This window comes from Sturnira hondurensis, unplaced genomic scaffold (genome assembly GCF_014824575.4).
Source record: "Sturnira hondurensis isolate 20B ecotype Veracruz unplaced genomic scaffold, ASM1482457v3 Scaffold0008640, whole genome shotgun sequence".
Classification (NCBI taxonomy): domain Eukaryota; kingdom Metazoa; phylum Chordata; class Mammalia; order Chiroptera; family Phyllostomidae; genus Sturnira; species Sturnira hondurensis.
Genome location: NW_028081271.1, coordinates 9,534,346 through 9,552,835, shown reverse-complemented (window position 1 = coordinate 9,552,835; position 18,490 = coordinate 9,534,346). Strand labels below are relative to the sequence as shown.

General features: G+C 40.4%; 1 protein-coding gene across 1 annotated transcript; it reads right to left on the bottom strand.

Moving 5' to 3' along the window:
* Nucleotides 1-5,664: 5,664 nt before the first annotated feature.
* Nucleotides 5,665-14,179, bottom strand: FGF20 (fibroblast growth factor 20). The gene is made up of 3 exons (XM_037055068.1): nucleotides 13,644-14,179; nucleotides 8,220-8,323; nucleotides 5,665-6,434 (listed from the first exon to the last, which is right to left on the bottom strand). Exons 1-3 carry the CDS (start codon nucleotides 13,927-13,929, stop codon nucleotides 6,189-6,191), a joined length of 636 nt encoding a protein of 211 aa, XP_036910963.1. The 5' UTR covers nucleotides 13,930-14,179; the 3' UTR covers nucleotides 5,665-6,188.
* Nucleotides 14,180-18,490: the final 4,311 nt, after the last annotated feature.

Here is an 18,490-nt window from a genome sequence, read left to right as displayed (position 1 = left end):
TTTTACTAACTTGTAAACAATGAACTGTTTCAGGGGTTTATTGAAGAGTCAATGTGAAAAAAGATTAGATTTTCCTTATGTATAAAATGGAGAGATTGAAGGTGATAGCTAAGATATCTTCAGACTACAAAAATTCTAATTTTTTTGCTCTTAGACTGAACAAATAGTCCATATTTTCCTCTTCTCATAAGGTAAGGTAATAATAATGTCTATGTTTTGCCATTTCTATATTTCTACTTTCTATTTATTACTGTGTCATGTATTGGACTGGTATACTGAAGATCTGGGTTCTTCTCGCTCCTCTGAGAAGTAGAAATACAAAAGAGTAAGTCATTATAAGTTCCTAGTTTGAATAAACAGCTCATTTGGAGGATTTTCTGCCACCCATTTACTCTCTCTTTCTATGCTCTTCTCTGCTATTAAACACATATACACGCCACCACTAACACCACCACCCACCACCATCATCACCAGCACCACCACCAACAACACTACCATTACCATTACCACCCTCACCATCACCACCATCACCATCACCACCACCAATACCAACACCACTATCATCACCATTACCACCCTCACAACCATTACCATCACCACCACCATCACCACCAGCACCACTACCACCACCATCACCATCACGACCAGCACCTCACCATAATCAGGATGTTTGTTATAGTTATAACCATGTCTAAAGTGTTGAGGGCAACAGAGAACATCCTCAGGAATCATCGAGTAGATGGAAAGTACGTATAAAGCATGAAGATCTTTGAATTAAGTGAATACCAACCCAAGAGCTCCCACATGGAAAAAGTACTAAACAACCAAGTAGATAGAATGGCTCAACCAGTTCATGATGGCCAGCTGTCGTTGGCCATTCACGTGCTGGAACAATGGACATTAAAACACAGCGATGATGGCAGGGATAAAGATTAAGCATCAGCCCAGCACTTTCCATAGTGAATCTAGCTACTACTGCCTCTGAATCCAAATGCCATCAAGGGAGAACAATGCTGCACCCATATATGGTACCATTTCTCAAGGAGACTATATACGGGATGGCAAGTTGTCTACCCCAAGACCCTCCTACCCTGAGAAGTCCTGTGATGGAATCAGACAGGATAGACTTTCTGGGTACGAATTACCTTCACTACCCACAACATCTCAGCCAGCAACACTAACCAGGCGCTTATTCTACCTGTGCAGCATCTCAGTACAGCACAGTAGGCATGAGAGTAGGCCAATGACAAAGGGATACGGCAGTCATATCGTGTTCATGAAAATGTGGATCTAAGCAATGATGGGTGGATGGTTATGGAGATGGTGATTCACTGTCTACACACCTTTTCAAGGAAGGGTTTATGGCTCCAAATGCCCATGCACTGTCAGCCCCTTGAACAATTGCGTCAGCTGCTGAGAAGCACACTCGCTATGGAGGTGCACATCCAGCAACCGATCCAAGCATCAGTAAAAAGTTTCAGCCAACTCATCCCGATGAGTTAGGACCATTTTAGCTCCAGAGATCAATCCAAATGGCCAAGTCCAACGTCACATATGCATCAGAGCTCAACTTCCCCTGCCCAACCTTATTTCCTTACCTTTTCTTCCATGGGCGCTCATCCCAAGGGCACTGCCCAGTAAACATCTATCCTCTAAGCTCCCCTTACATAAGGTTCTCAGAGTAGTCAAATTCATAGAAAGAGAAAGTAGAATTGTCACTGCCAGGAGCTGGGGTGGAGAAAGAAATAATGGGTCAGAGTTTCAGTTGGGGAAGATGGCAAATGTTCTGGAGAGAAATGATGGTGATGGCTATACAGCCATGTCAGTGTACTGAATGCCATAGAACTGCACATTTTTCATGTTTTAAAATGCTAAATTTTATGTGTATTTTAACACAATAAGATGAGAGGTAGTGAAGACAATATGTGAAAGGGGAGGTTTGGGAACCTCCTTGAAATTCATGCTTTTTTCTATTGAGGAAGGCATGGGAACCAAGGTGAGCTGATTTGCAAGGAGTGGCGGGGCAACCTGGGCCACAGAAAACTGAGAAGCAGGGGGTCCAGCAGGTTGGAGGCAAAGAACTTGTAATAGTTACCCATCCTGAACAATGGGATAGGTGAGCCCAAAGACACAGATGATTACCGTTATGTTGAAATGCAAACTAATGGGCATCTTCGGTCTCTTCCCAAGGGTTCTGTTTCTACCTCCCAAGAGCTTTTCATGGAAGGATGAATTTCTTGGGAAGTTGCGGGAGAACTGGCTAATGGGAAGATTTGGTTTCAGGTGGGGCCTGCTGTCTGTGTGGCAACTTCTCTGTGGGCTAAGACGAAGGATCCTTAGATTTGGGATGATGTGCCCCCATCCTCAGGAGGAATGCTGGCAAGGTGCTAAGATTCAGAGGAGATCAATAGGACACAAGAATCAGCTACACTTGCTGGCACTGCAGCCATAGCAACAGCCTTGGCAAGCCCTCCACACCAATAGCAACAAGCCACTTCAGAGCCACTGGGAGCTGAGCCAAGAGAGGGAACACTAAGACAAGGACTTGGTAAATCTTAAGGATAAACACCCCGCACATGAAAAACAAAGAACAACTTTCAAAGTATTTCCTTTGATTTCTTCTGATCTCCCTTAATTTAAGAAGCCAGGCCCTCGAGTCTCAAGCTCGGGCCCAGTCTTTCAAAGGGAAGGACAAATTGCCCCAAAGTCCTCAACACGCGGGCAGGTCCATAAAACATTAGATCCACCTGGAAAGACCCATTTGGAACAAAGGATAATATCCAAGAATCTTAGGGATCAAAAATAACATTAATTGCCCTGGCTGGTGTAGCTCAGTGGATTGAGCATGGGCCTGTGAAACAAAGGGTTGCTGGTTCGATTCCCAGTCAGGGCACATGCCTGGGTTGCAAGCCATGTCCCCAGTAGGGGACACATGAGAGGCAACCACACACTGATGTTTCTCTCCCACTCTTTCTCCTTCTCTTCTCCTCTCTCTAAAAAAATAAATAAATAAAATATTTTTTAAAATAACATTAATTCTGGGAAATTAGGCTATAAGTAGGGATATTATTTTGATTACTGAAGGATATGGAGAAAAAGTAGCCAATGTTACTGGGTTTTGATAATTGCTGGGTGCAGAGGACCGAAGAAAGTTCCTGAAGTGGTATCTCTTTTCCCTGACTGTGTAACTGCAAGTGATTCATTGCAATTCTAGGGATGGAAAGAGCCTTCAGAAGGTTCAAGAGTAAGACCCAAACAACTGGCCATGACAGGAGGGAGCCTCTAGTACAACCGCCTATCACAACAGCAAATATGAAATAGTATCAGGATGCAGCAGGAGTCTGTCTATCCAATTATGTAGTAAGGATGTTGAAGAAACTGGGAATAACCCCATATACCATTTACTCCCTTAACTCCCTGATTTGACTAATCTAAAATAGAGATGAACATTAAATCAATCTTTTAGTAATCCATGGCCACTGATGTACCAAACACGTTCTTTTAGATCCCCATTAACTTTGGTCGCCCATCTATTTTGCCTACATTTGGACAGAATTGTGTCTTTATTGTCCTACCACAGGGATAAATTCTCGAGCACTAATAAAAGATGGAATTACTTTATTCTGAAAATGGGTAAGCTATCTTTGCTGTTTTTTACATTCATAAAACCAAAGGTTTTGACTTGACACATTTCTCTCTCTCTGACCCTGAACACACTCAGGTGAACACACACAACACATGCATATTCCCACATAGCTTTACCAAAGTTGCATGTTAAACTCCTGTGCTCACCCCACATGTCACCATTGATTTACTTAAGCAACTAGAGGGTGAACAAATAGAAGTAACTTCAGAGCACTCAGACGATAGGCAGTCTTGCTATTCAAAATGTGGTCCATGGCTTAGCAGCCTCAAGCATCATCTTGAACACTGTTTAGAAATGAGAAATTTCATCTTCCTCACCACAGTGCCCCCTCACCTATGTTTAGCAGATGCATCCTTTAACGAGATCCCTCACGTGACTTTGTGGGCACTTTAAAGTTTGAGAAACACTGCTCTTGACTAGTGGTCCTCAAAGTGTGGTCCCCAGGCCAGCTGCATCTTTATTCCCTGGGAACGCGTTAAAAAATGCAAAATCTGGGGTACAGGAAGGTAGGAGAGGGTAAAGAGGAGAAAAATGGGGGTGAAAGGGAACTTGACTTGGGATGTTGAACACACAATACAATATACAAAGGATGTCTTGCAGACCTGTACTCCCGAAACCCATACAATTTTATTAACCAATGTCATCCCCATACATTTAATTTTTAAAAAAAAAGCAAAATTGTCAGTCCCACTCTAGACACGCACACCAGAAGCTCTGCTGGGGCCCAGCAATCTGTGTTTTCCCAGTTTGGGAACTGGTGGCAGCTGTTACCATTACCATTACCACGGCCCCACAATGGTTGCTCATCTCAGGGTAGTGGTGACTTTGACAATCGTGGGGCAGACGCCAAATAAACCTCAGACAGGGGACCTACAGGGTTTGTATCTGCATAGCTTCCTAAACTCCTCTGGCAACTGACCACCACGTTCCAGCCACCAAGCCCTTCCTCACCATCAGGCCTCCAGACTCACCGTGTCCACTTCTTGTAAGGCTCTCATTCTCCTCTTCGCCTGGCTGGCTTGTTGTTATTCTTTAGGGCCCCTTAAAAATGTCACCTCTCTAGAGAAACCTTCTCTGACTCATCCCATCAAAATGTGTTCCCTTTTTTTCTGGGTCTGAACTTCATTTTCCTCACAGAGCATGTCACCATTCGCGATTACAGGATGAGTTAGTTTGTTCACCGCCTGCTTCCCTACTAGACGTTAAGCTCCAGGACGCAGGGCCCACCTCTCTCTGGATCACCAAATTGTGTCAAAGAGCAATTGGTATTTCCTGGACAAATGACTAACTAGGAGATGGAACAGAAAAGATGCCAGACTCGGATAAGTAGATGGAGCCTTACCATTGTTACTGATAAGGCTCCATCTACGTACTGTTACTGGCTACCACCAGTAACAATGGTCCCATTGTTACCATTGTTACTGGTCATAGCACTAAGACTCATTCTTTCTGAGATCATAATGGGTAAAAAAAATGGTCTTTTCACACCCAATCAAAAAAAAAAAGTGTGAGTTGCCCATAATGTTTGGTAATTTTCAACATTAGAAGTTCTCTAAGTACTGGGTTTCTCTAAGAAAGTTAAAATGTTGTCATTTAAAAATTATGTTATACAAGTAGAATAACTTTGACCTGAAAAGGAATGAAGCCAAAACATAATATAAAAATGTTTAATTCCCTTTTGAATGTGTGTTCAATTCAATACAAATTGATAGAGCATTTTTCTAGGTCAAAGGAACCAATGTTACATTTAAAGGCAACTGACTGCAAAAAAATATAATCTATGCTATACGTTATTTTTAAAAAGAAACTCAAGGTCTTACTCTATCTTTAATTATCGTAATAAAGATGCCTTCTTTACAGAGAAAGACACCATGACAAAATAATGGCATATAAAGGGATTTTTGTTGTTTTTTTCTCTTTGTAACATCTTCATATAGCAGTAAAAAATAAACTCTTTAATAAATAAATATATAATAAATATTTGCAAATTGAGAATGTATAAATAGGTCCATCCTTTAAAAAAATGTCCTGTCTTGGTGTGGCGTGTTTCACGGTCCACATTTCACCCAGGTTTTCTTTTTTTTTTTAACCTCGAATGCCATAACCTGCAAAATCCTTCAAGGTCCTTAACATAGATGAGCAGTAATCCTGGCCAGCTGTGTTGGTCCGTGTCTTCAACATGAAGCATCTGTTTTTAATGTGACTTTTAAAGTAAACATATTCCAGAGCGGTGGAGTACCAGAGCAGCAAACTAGGTGGCGTTCCCGTCATCCACCGTGTGACAGGTTTTCCGCTTCCATCTACTAGTAAGGACCAAGCCAGGGCCCCTGGGGGAACCTAATCCACTGATAGAGAGAGAGCTTGCTCTACATCAAGTCAAAATATTCTTGTTTGTTCGATTTCAATATTCTTTCCAAAGTCAGTCTCCCAGTGGAAAATAGGCCGTGTACTATTCTGAATGTCTTCCTGGGTTGTTATTTGACCGTGGGAACTGTCCTAAGAACGAATGGTGGTGGTTCTTCGGTAAAGAAACTGTCGCACTTCAAGTGTATATCAGGATGTCCTTGTACAAGGCGGGCACTCTTTCTGGATCCACCGGTCTGGGCAGGAAATGCGTAAATTTCTGATGTCTTTTAGACCGGGCACCACCCCTTGGAGTTCCGTCTTTGTTAAGTGCTACAAAATATCTGCGGCCGGTGTCTCCATGCTTATATATGTTGGATGAATAGGTATTATACCAGTTCTCTTCAAATTGCTCCCTAAAGATGCATTCAGAAGTCAGTTTCTCCTAAAAGAGAGAAGATAACTACCATTTCATAAAAAAAACTTTGAGAGAATTTTTTTAAAGAAAAATCTGAATTTGTCTTTTGATTTCTTTGCTTATAATTATATCCTTGGCAAGTAAGGAGAAAGATTAAATTGTTTTTACTTTATTTTGCTTTTAGTTCTTATGTATTTGGAACTTTTTCTCCCAGCAGTTCAGTTCAAAGGAGTTTGTTTAATGTCAATTCTCAATTTTATTTTCAAATAGTTAAACAATATTCTGAACTTTCTCGTGCTCCATTTTATTTCCCTTCTCCTCCCACCACCACCAGGCCTGTAGTCTATCTTGTTCCATCATTAGATGCCCAAGTTCTGTGCAGAAAGTCTATACTATATCCTGAAACATTTCGAGATCTTGCTAATATCCAATACCTAATGTAAATCATCACTTCAAACCATGTATTTTCACTTTATAAATTTATTAATTGTCTAATGATACATTCCCCATGATTAACTTTGATCTGGAGGTTATTATTTGGTAAATGTGGCCTAAAAGCCCAGTGATTTCTTGTCTCTCTAAAACAGACTGTATATTATTCTAAGGGATGGACCATAGTTAATTTTTTTAACTCCAACACATACATGAAGAAGGAAAATTATGTGCATGTTTTCTCCATCAATTATAATTCTACACTTAGGATGATCACACAATGTAGTCTTTCTTTTTCTTCTGAGCTGACAGAAAGTCTGGAAGGAGCAAGGCTTATCCTTATAAAGAACAGATACTAAATGAAATACCACTTACCGAGATACTACAGCCAATTTTTCTCAGTGTATATTGAGATTCTAACTGTTATACCGTGGTCTCAGTTGAGATCTTAAGGAAAACAAAGTACCAGCCAGTGCCATCAGCTAAATCTCAAAAAGTAAATGGTCTTGGTAAATTATTTGGGACTTTGACTTTATGAAGTGATTTCATATGAGCAAATGGGTGGGAGAATGGCACACAATTACACTTTACCAATTTTCTTAAAATTTTATCAGCACTTGTGAACAAATAAAAAATATTACCAGTGAAAGAGAGAAATCTGTATTTTGTTCAGACTGAGTTTTATATTATCCTGTTTCTCTACTTCTTTGGTTGTTCTAAAAAATACTTCTCATATTGGTGAAATATTAACCTGAAGAGTTTACTTGAAGCCCCATATTTAAAAACATGTATACTAGACCCACAAATGCACAACGCAACTCTGAATGAGCTCATGGCTATTATAATTATCAAGACTGCATCTGTGGTCAAACTAATGTGGTTACCATTATCTGTTGCATCTTATGGTAATCTAAGATTTCATTCACTTACTTCCTGTGTACAAAGATCAGCAAGTAAGTGATATGGACTCAGCTATCGAAGATAATGAGTCGAGAAATTTTACATTAAATGAATGTCAAGGTGAAGAGCATCTAACATAGCAGAAGGAAAATGCTCTCATTTTCTCTGTCTTTAGTGGAAGTGATCAAAATATGAAGCAGAAAAACCCAAGATAACGGCCAGGGGTAAGTAGTGAACTACAAGCGGGATGGTCTTAGGGTTCAGAAAATAAAACTGAGACAATGTACTATTTCCCAGACACAAGTGGGCATTGCTGGTTCAGTGGTAGAATTCTCCCAGACACATAGACACATACCACAATATAAATGTTTAGTTTGTATAGAAACATATTTTGTATATTTCTTCAGAAATGCATTATTAGTATATACAAAATGGATAGTCATTGTTTTACGAATGACATAATTTTTAAAAAATACGTACTGATCCATACAGTTCTCCTTTGTCATTCATTCCCAGGTAGAGGCCACTGTCCACACCGCGAATACTGACCAGTCCCACTGCCACACTGATGAATTCCAGGATACCTAAATGTAAAAACAAAATAATGACTTGTATTTATAAATGAAAATCTTCCAAAGAGCAGTATGCCAATATTGCTATATGTAATGATGTGCGTGAAAGTCTTTTGTAAACCAAAAAGTGCTGTACAATTGTCTTATTATGAAGATCCTCCTACTTTATAGATGGGAAAACAACTAGAAAGAAAAAATGCTCTTCACGGTATAATGATAAGGGTATAAAGCCTTAAACCAGACTGACCTGGGTTTGAATTTGGACAATGCAAATCAATGGAACTTCAGTTTCCTCATATGCAAATTGGGTGAAATGCCTCTCCCCAAAGAAGTGAGGTAAAGACTAACACACACATTTAAGCATTCTACAAATGGAAGCTATTCTTATCATAAATTAGTATATCATACAGGTGTTCCTAGTTGACTGTGGGATTGCACTAGTTAACTATAACCATGTTTCATTAATTATTCTTCCGTGCGGTGTTTTTGCTCACTTTGAATCAAATCCGTCTCTCTCTAGCTGCAGGCAATATATCTTATATGGGTACGCTAGTATTTTATAGTTTATGAGAGTCTTCTATTTACATTTTTCATCTGGTCCTCAAACACAGGCCCCTCGCATTGGTATGGAGATGTTATCATCACTATTTACATATAAAGGAATATATGAAGGAACTGAGGCTCAGAAGGCTTACTGAGTTGCCCGAGGTCGTGACCTCCTAGAACCCAGAGCTAAGCTCCCACTTCCGAGCCCTGATCCAAAGGTTCTACTTCAGGACACTGCTTCTTGAAGACAAGACAGTAGTTTCAAAACTTTATAGATTATATAATATGCTGTTTTCTGTCACATGATTTTTTAAAGTCAATTTTATAATTCCAAGACATGAACGAACTTTGTAATTCGTTAAATGCCAAGAACTTAGCATGAAAATCCATTTTTCTATCAATAACTTTCTAGAATTATTTTCATTCATCAGAAGGTAAACTAGTGTCCAAAATTCTCCACTTAACACACTAAAATACCATATGAAAAAAATAAGAAGGAAAACCTTAATGCTTACCTCTGCAAGACTCTTTTTCTAACCTTTGGACTAATGTTTTTGTCTTGTTCTTCCCCTGAGACTCTGCTGGAAAAGTATATAGACATACTTTCTGTACTTGGAACTTCCTTCCTCAATAGCTTTCTTCCTTCACCCCTTCACCCCCTCTTCAGCTCTACAAACAGTACAAATGTGCACGATTTAACCTGACTCTTGCTTTTAAGTCATTTCTTAATTTATTGTGCAAGTCTCTATTTGGACACGTGATGTTCCCGAGTCCAAGGGAAAGTACAAAATCTAGCTACTTGCTAATATGGAGGGCTCTGTTCTATCCAGAGCCTAATTAATTCTTTGGCAGAAACGTAGATCCTTCAGCTCTGAATGCAGATGCTTAAGAGCTCAAATGAGCTCTTTCAAACTATTAGAAGACCGTGTGGAACACTAGAGCTATCAAGGATCTGAGAGCAACAATACACTACTAAATAGTCTATGAGGGGCTTGAAAGAGTCAGTGTCCCTAATTGAGAGCCTAAGGCAGAGTGAAGATAAGATACAGCAGGAAGACAGGGACTTATTAGGATGACCATTATAATGGTAAATATAGAGGTAGGGAGCAAGCAGCACTTAAATGTACTGCCAGGCTCATCAGTGAGTGATTCATATTAGAAATAAAAATATCAGGCACATCATGATTGGTAGAAGTAGGTGTATTAATGGAGTTTCATCCAGGATATACTTACAAATGTATAATTACTTGAAGTTGTATTGAATGTTAAATTCAAGTTGAAAAGGATACTATGGCTCACATGTAACTTAATTCTCTTTAAGGATCTGATTTAGATTAAGATGCTCCTGTCTTTCAAAGAACAGGAACTGATTAACTGATTAAGATGTATAATGGACCCAGTTTTCAAATACAAGAAAATATGGTTCCTTTGCATATAGACCAATTATATAACAGATCTTGTATTTATTTTTCTTGCACAACTAAAACACCCATACTTTAATTCTAATCTTAGATCATGCTTTTTAAAAAAATATGTAGCTGTAGAAAGACAAAAATTACATATATTCTTAGAATAATTATATTCAATATTTCAACTTTATTAAATAATATCTAAAACTTCATGCATAATTCTGCAATGGCTTATAGGGTTGATGGGAAAAGGGTTATGTGTTTTTATGTTCTCCTGTAGGATTTTAGCCACACTTTTTAATTCTGATCCTTTTTCTCCTCAAGGAAATAGTATACCACATAGTAATTTGTAATCATTTGATTCTTAAATGAGATTTGACAAGTCTTTCTTATTTATAATATGAGGTGGCAACTAAGCTAATTCCTTCACAAAGAGTAGACATGAAAAACTTTCCTTAAGAGGTAATCACAGATTTTAGATAGATTTTCTAGTGCCCAGTGTCCCATAAAAAGACTTGGAGGTACTTTGTCTTTCTGGTATCATTTTCAAAGCCAGCCTTTTTAAAAATCATAATAAACAGGTGAGTCAACCCACAATGCAACCACATCAGACAAATCTATGGAGAAGAGGGGAGAATAAAGGAAAAGCCTTTAAAGAACTATGTTTGATCTCAGGCTAAGCCTTTTTTTTTTGTAAGTAATGACTCCATGTTTATGCATTAGGTAAAGTCTTCCTACTGTACTACTGTGCAGAGAAACTATGACAGATACAGAGCTAACTCTGATAGGAAATTATTTTAACCTCGCCGGGACCTTTCTGTCTATTGATGTGGTTTTGAAAATTTAAAATCCAGGGTTCTGAATGTTTTATTTAATTATGGCCAAATCAGCATAAATTATCTAACATGTTAATTTACTTTAGCACCTGAAAAAACCAATCTTAAGGTTTTTTCAAAAATCTTTGTTAATGACACAGAAATGAACATAAAAAACAGAATTTCATAATTAGTCATGGAAACACTAGGAAAGAAGGCAAATACAGAAAGAAGCATATAATATTGTACGCATTCAACATAAACTCTCTTCTTACCTACAGTCCTTTGTAGTAAATGATGATGCCTGAACTACTGCAGGCCACTAGGATGCGCTGTAATGCATGGCAGAGTCTGTGCACTCCTCTAGGCTACCAGACTCACCTGGGTTACCTTGTCTTTGTGTGACACTAACTATTTTGTTTTGATACGCAGCCTCCCACCACAGAGGGACAAACCAGCACAAAATCATTCTCAGTCATATTTTGGCAATTACTAAATAAGTATACAAAGGGTTAGCAAAAAACATTCTCGTAAAATAGTATTTCTGATAGGCATTCTGCATTGCTTAAGGAATGGATCAAAATACCAGTTTCGTGAGTGTTAACAAGTCTACAAATATTTACTGATCTCCTCTCACAGGGTCAGTCTTATAAAGAGACACAAAGTGGAAGAAGCCTCCCTTGTCTCGGGGAGATTGCAGTGGAATTACAAGTGTCTTAAAAGTGGAATTTCCCAGGCTACATTTTCACAGGGGGAAGCCTGAGTGTTTCCTAGGCTTAACTCCCACCTGCCTTACTAATAGGCCTTAACACATTTGTGTCCATTTCTAAGTCTTCTGGTAGCTGGAGGAGTTTTCGGTCACGAATGAAGGGCAGTAATTCTTTCAGGCGAGACAACTGAGCCACCTGGTGTCAGCAAACTGCTTTAGAACCAGAATCTCAGCCTCTTTAATTTAGAAACCACTTTCCAAGAGTGACCCAAGGGTGGCCACTAGGTCATGACACTCTTGAGTCCTCATCAGTGGGAACTGGGAAGAGATCGGTGGAAGCTGCAAACATATGGGTTTTACAAAGTTAATTTTCTAAGCCTTTGAGTGCTGCCAAATGACCACCACATGCTCATTCCTGCTTCTAGAGTGACAAACGCCACTCAACCCAAGATTTACACTTCTTCAAAGTTTTAATGAGTACTAGAAGCCAAAGAGGAATGAGGGTAAAACAAGGAGATGAGGACGAGATAAGAGAAGCCAATTTAGAGATGAGATTTTCAAAGAATCCCACAGGGCTGAGGAAGGGAAGGGAAACCCGACACCACGTTGAGCCCTTTCACGTTGCCGCTGACAAGTAAATGGTATCTTTATTTTTAAAAAAATCACCGTTGAATCTCTCCAGTGATGCCCCGAGTCTGATGGTCAAAAATCCTTTCAGAGTGCTAGCTCTAATATGATGAAAACGTCTGCAGTGGAGGGAAGAGACTGGGATCTCTGAACCGGAAAGCGTCTCCAAGCGACCACCTACTTAACCCCATCATTGTGCAGCCAAGAAAACTGAGGCTCAGACTGGTGAGGCCATTTGCTAATCACACAGCTAGTTAGCAGTTAGAGACCTTACGGTTTCCCAGTCCAGTGTCCGAACAATCATTCGCTTGTTTCTTCCCTTTAACCCCTTCTGTTCCCAGGCACTGCTGGAGGTATTCTGAAACCTGTCCCTGGGTGTTCCCACCCGTATCTTCTTTCGCTTCCCCATTTCCTCTTACGTGCAGTCAACACCAAAATCTTTGCTTTCGGGTTTCACAATTTCTAGAGGAGTTTGGCTGAAGGACTGGGCATGCTCAGTAGCCAGGTAAGCGCTCGTTCTCGGCGCCTTCCCCGCCCGCCCCCGCCCCCCCCCCCCCATAGGACTTTAAGAACGTACAGGACTGCTGCCAGGTGAGCCTGACAGTGGCGACGGTGCCCACGGGAAGTTCATCTGTTACCTCTTTAGGTGATCACTGACCTTCTCTAGGTGGACATGTAAGCGCCCGCATCCCATACAAGAGCGAGCCTCTGAGCAGTGGCCCTGAATGCATAATCAACTGCGTAACTGTGGGGTCTGTTTGAAGAAGCCGGATGCTTCCTAGTATTAATTTTTGTTGAGTTAAACACACACACACACACACACACAAACAAACAAAACCGTAGACGGTCCTGGGGAAAACCTAAAAGGAAATAGGAGGAAATAATATGGGGATTTTTTAAAATAACAAAACCAAAACAAATTCAAAAACCTGCCTGAGAGGTAAGCAGTGCGAGCCAGATCCCAGGCAGCAAGAAGGGCTGGGAAGCCGAGCGTGCGCGGAGCCCCCACCCTCTCTCCTCCCGCCCCCAGCGTCCCCAGCCGCAGACCTTAACTGGTGGAGAGGACGAGTCCTCGGGTTCGCTGCGCTGGCTCCCTTCGGCCCCGGCGCGCACCTGGCCATGGAAGGGTCCGGGGGCTCGGGCGTGCGCAGCCCTGTCTCCCTGCGCAGGCGAGGAGGGAGGCGGAAGGGATGGAGAGGAGCCAGGGTGGGGACGCGGGTACCTACCGAAGAGGCTGTGGTCCTGCCGGGTGCCCTGCACGGTGCCGTCGGGCAGGATCTGCAGGTGGAAGCCGGTGCGGCAGTAGAGCTGCCGGCGACGCAGGATGCCGTGCAGGTGCGCCAGCTCCGCGGCCCCGGGCCCGCCGCGGACGCCCCGCTCCGCCGCGCCCCGGCGCTCGCCCAGCAGAGGTGGCCGCTCCCCGGCGGGAGGCAGCAGGAAGTGCGAGCCCACCTGCTGGCCCAAGCCCTCCAGGCCGCCCAGGAAGCCCCCGACTTCGGTTAAGGGAGCCATGGTGGGGCCAGAGGGAGAGGCGGGGTGTCCGGAAAACAAAAGACCCCCAGTAAAAAGTGTAGTGGGGACGGGGAGGTGAATGAAGAAAAATTATAGCGAAACAAGTGCAGAAAGTTAAGGTCCGGTTACTCCCGTGGGGTCGCTGAACGGACTTTGCACTGAGAGAGCCGGGAAGCTCTCACTGTCTTGGAACGATCTTCTCTCCTTGGGTAGGTGGGGGCTGGCTGCTGGCTTTGCAGAAACATCTATAGCTGCGGCTGCCAACACTGGGACAGGGGGCTGGGGGCTGGGGCTCCCACTCCGCAAACTGATCAGATCAGTCCTGTGTACATACACACCGAGTATATAAGCAGGTCCTCTTGACATATGCTAATCAAGTCCTTTCAAGCGCGCTGGGGAGGTTCTGTTTGAAATCTTAAACCGGCCTCCTCTCAACACGTTTTTGCTCTTCGGAAGTGACCAAAAGGGGCCCTTGACGGTGCTCTATCCGTGCAGTCGCAAAAATCATTCCCACACTTGGCCGAAGCTGGCCAGCAACTTCGGAAAGGCGCAGTCAAGGCCCCGCTTTGCGGTTGTCTTTGGAACAACCCTGATGCTGCTCAGCTGCTGCTGTGCAGCCGCCTTTGATGTGAGCTCCTTCGCCGTGATAGATAGATGGCTGCTAAAAGGAGCCCAGCTTGGCAGGTATATAGAAGGGGAAGTGGGGAGGGAGGGGAGACTGGAAGGGGGATGGGTAGGAAAGGAGAGGGAGAGGAGAGGAGGAGAATTGGACTCCTTGGGAGCTGCTGGGAGCCTGCAGTGGACAGGTGCAAAGAAAGGTAAGGGGGGGGGGGAGGAAAAAAGGGCGTTACCTGAGGCTTAGACCTGCCCAGACACACATGAAAGGAAAATCAAAGCTTTTGACAGTTTAACTCGCTAATTTTAAAACACTAATAAAATGTAGAAGCATTACTCTTTCCTTTTATCATTTAGATGGGGGATTTTCTTTACATAATCAGGGTTAGGTTAGAAAAACACAAACTCCCCTTCCCAGGTTCTCTTTAATGTTTATCATTTCTCAGCACGTGATACAACCAAGATTGTCTTCTATCTAATGTATATAAAAGTTTCTAATTGTGTGCTAAGGTCACAAACTTTTAATCAACATAAGAATGTAATATAATGTCATCCTGAATTAGGGGTTAGTAGTAAATCCAAATAGGCTGGAAAGAGATAGTTTTCATTCTCGCACTGGCCTGAATGCAAAATGAATGTGATTGTCATAAATGATGAGTGGCCTCTGGGGCCCCTGGTCCAACCTAAGAGCACTTTCCTTCTTGCATTTTCTTTAAAATTAGATTTTGGGGGTTCATTTTCCATTATAAAAACAGCTAATGGAAAACGGTGTTGATTCTTGATGTGTTTTGAAACAATGACAAGTTATTGGTAAAAAATACTGTGAGTGTCCTGTACGTATTTGTAAAATAAAGTCATTGAAGTGAAGGAGTTGGATACATGTGCATCTGAACTTACATGCTTGGGTTTTGGACCACTAGTTAAATGTAAGATGTTTCCATTAAAACTTTTTTCAGTGGTAGAAGGATTGAGAATTAATCATTTGGCAGATTTATGCTCTCCCTGAACAAAAACTTTTAGGGAATCACTAAAGATTAGTTTTTCAGTCTTGTTTCATTGTCTGTTCAGCAAAGGCCTAAACCTGGGAGCACAAATCGATGCAATTGCTTTATTTTATTTGCTCTAAGCGTTTTTGTTTTGTTTTTTGGCTAATTAGTTGGCAGGTGCTTTAAAGTAGGTAAAGTTACACCTTTTCATCACGAGGGCCCTAAGTACTGACCCTTGTGCAGCCGAGTTATAAAAGCATCCTTAAAATGAGTGATTTACTGTTGATAGATATGAAATAAAACAAAAACACTGGCTAAAAGACAATAAACAGATAAATCACTTTAGAAATGTACGCTGCTAAGTTTGTTTTAAAGGTTGTACCAGGTAAATGTCACATTATTTCACCTTTCAAATAAATGCAGTCTGTCTTCTGGTAGGACCCCCAAATCCACCATAATCAAGATTTCAAAGCACATCTGTGTAAACATTATCACATCAGTGTAAAACATCAACCAATGAGCTTTTACTTTGAACCAAATCTTCTTAATTGCAGTGTTAAATCAAAGAAAGTTAGATCAAAGTTGTGTGAATCTCATACAGGGATAACTAAAATAGCCAGTACATGCATTGATCAGTTTTAAAGAAGAGATACTTAAAGGTTTAAAACAAAGATCAAGAACCTTTTAATGAGGTTTGTTTCAAGGTCTAAGTTCTGTACAGCATTTAATGCTATTAATTATTTCACAATAGATATATAGCATCATCACCTGTTCCTTGAGGTACTAGTTTGGTACAAAGTTAAATATTTTAATTCTATAAAATATTCCCCTACACTTTAAGTCTTGCTGTGTGATTTATAGCTCTAAGACCCTTTAAGTCTCTTATATTACTTATATATACAAAAAATAAGGGGACATTTCACACATGGTCGCCCCAGCCCAAATACTCTCATAATAAAACTACCTTCTCTTAGTCTCTGGCTGGTATAGCTCCATGGATTGCGAACCAGAGTATCTGGGTTCAATTCCCAGTCAGGGCACATGCCTGGGTTGCAGGGCAGTTCCCAGCAGGGGACGCATGAGAGGCAACCATACACTGATATTTCTCTCCCTATCCCCTTCCCTTCCCCTCTAAAGATAAATAAATAAAATCTTTTAAAAAACCTACCTTCTCTTTATACAGTTTTGGCATTTTCAAATGCATTGCCTTATTTGATCCCAAAATAACACTGCGAGATAGGCACATTCCACTTATAAGGAAAAAAATCGCCCTGGATTCTAGTTCAGGGTTTAGTTCCACAACTCAGGACCATGTCCTTAAACTCTGTATGTACCTCTGCTGCCTCTTTTAGAAAATAAGTACAGCGAGACTCCGCCTAGCTCACTATGCCTATGGTTGCTATGAGATTTAAATGTAAAAATATTTAGGAACGTGTTTTTAAAACTAAAGTTTTTTCCATTCATATAAGATGCTAGACACCTTCAGTTGTTGGAAAAGTTTCTGCTTTATCATTTAACAAATGTAATTTATTTGAAATACAAAATAAATCTTTTTTCCCAAACCAAACCTTTAATGTGTAAGTTTTGAATGGTGCTTAATGCCATTTTATAAAGGGCCAGAATAGAAACAAAAAGATAAGGATTTCTTTTGTTTGCACTAGTCATGTGACAGGAAAAGATAACAGTAAAGATTTTTTTTACTCACGCTGTGATGATATCATGGGAAGTTAAATAATTTTGAAGAGAGTTTTACAAGAGTGCATTATTCAGCTTTTAAGTATACACTGCAATCTAATCAACTCTCCCTATACTTCCTAGAGACCACACTTGCCTTGCTGTTCTACAAATATGTGGAACAATTTCTACTTCCACAAATGTAGTTACAGTTTTCCAGACCATATAATTTCTTTGTAGCTTTGCAGCAAGCATATTATCATGAATCTTGGTTTTTACACATAACAAAAGATGCCTTTTGATACTTCTACATGTGTTTAACTTGAAAAAAAAGCTGATTTAAAAGGCATGACTTATACTTCTCAATAAAATAAAAATACATTTGCCCACATTATTTTATTTGCAATTACAAAATATTGGCAACAACATAAATTTTGATGCATAGAAAACTGATTGAATACATTATGATAAGTTCATAAGTAGAGCATTATATAGCTGGGAAAAAATGACAAAGACCTCTATAAACCAATATGGAGTATTTCCAGGATATATTATTAAGTGAAAAGAGCAAAGCTTCAGCATACTTTATGTGTCATGCATTACCTTTCCTGTAAGAAGGAAAGAAAATAATAAAATCCTACATATGTATTCTTATTTTTTTCTGAGAATAAACATGGAATGGAAAAACCAGAAACTAATGCAATTGATTGCTTGGAATGAACATAAGGAAAAGAGAGTGTGACATCTTCTGTGAGAACAACTTTTAATAGGGTTTGGACTTTTTGAGAAATCTAAATATTATAGATTTTGTTAAAGTAAAATAAACAAGAATGTGGGGAAACAGAATGAAGCCAGAAACAAACGAACGTCACTGAATTCAAATGAATAACACATCCACATGGAAGGAAATATTGTCTTGAAAAACTAAGTAACTTTTAAATACAGCTTGTTGGCTATATAATTAAGGTCTAAAGACCAAAAGAAACATAAACAAATAATGAACTTCAGTTACAAAGACAGTTTTTCTCAGTGGTAGGGGTTAGACTATTGTAGTGTAAGATTGAACCAGTGACTGTATATATTGACAATCATGAGGAGCTACATGTTTCACTGCTAGAGAAAGGAGTTACCGATTAAAAAAAAGGAAAGATTAGAATGAATACTGTAGTATTGAGTTAAAATTTTAGCTATCAGTATTAATACGTGTGTGTGTGTGTGTGTGTGTGTGTCTTCGCTCCATCTAGTAAGGGGGCCTAGAAGCAGGGATACACTGGAGACAACTGAAC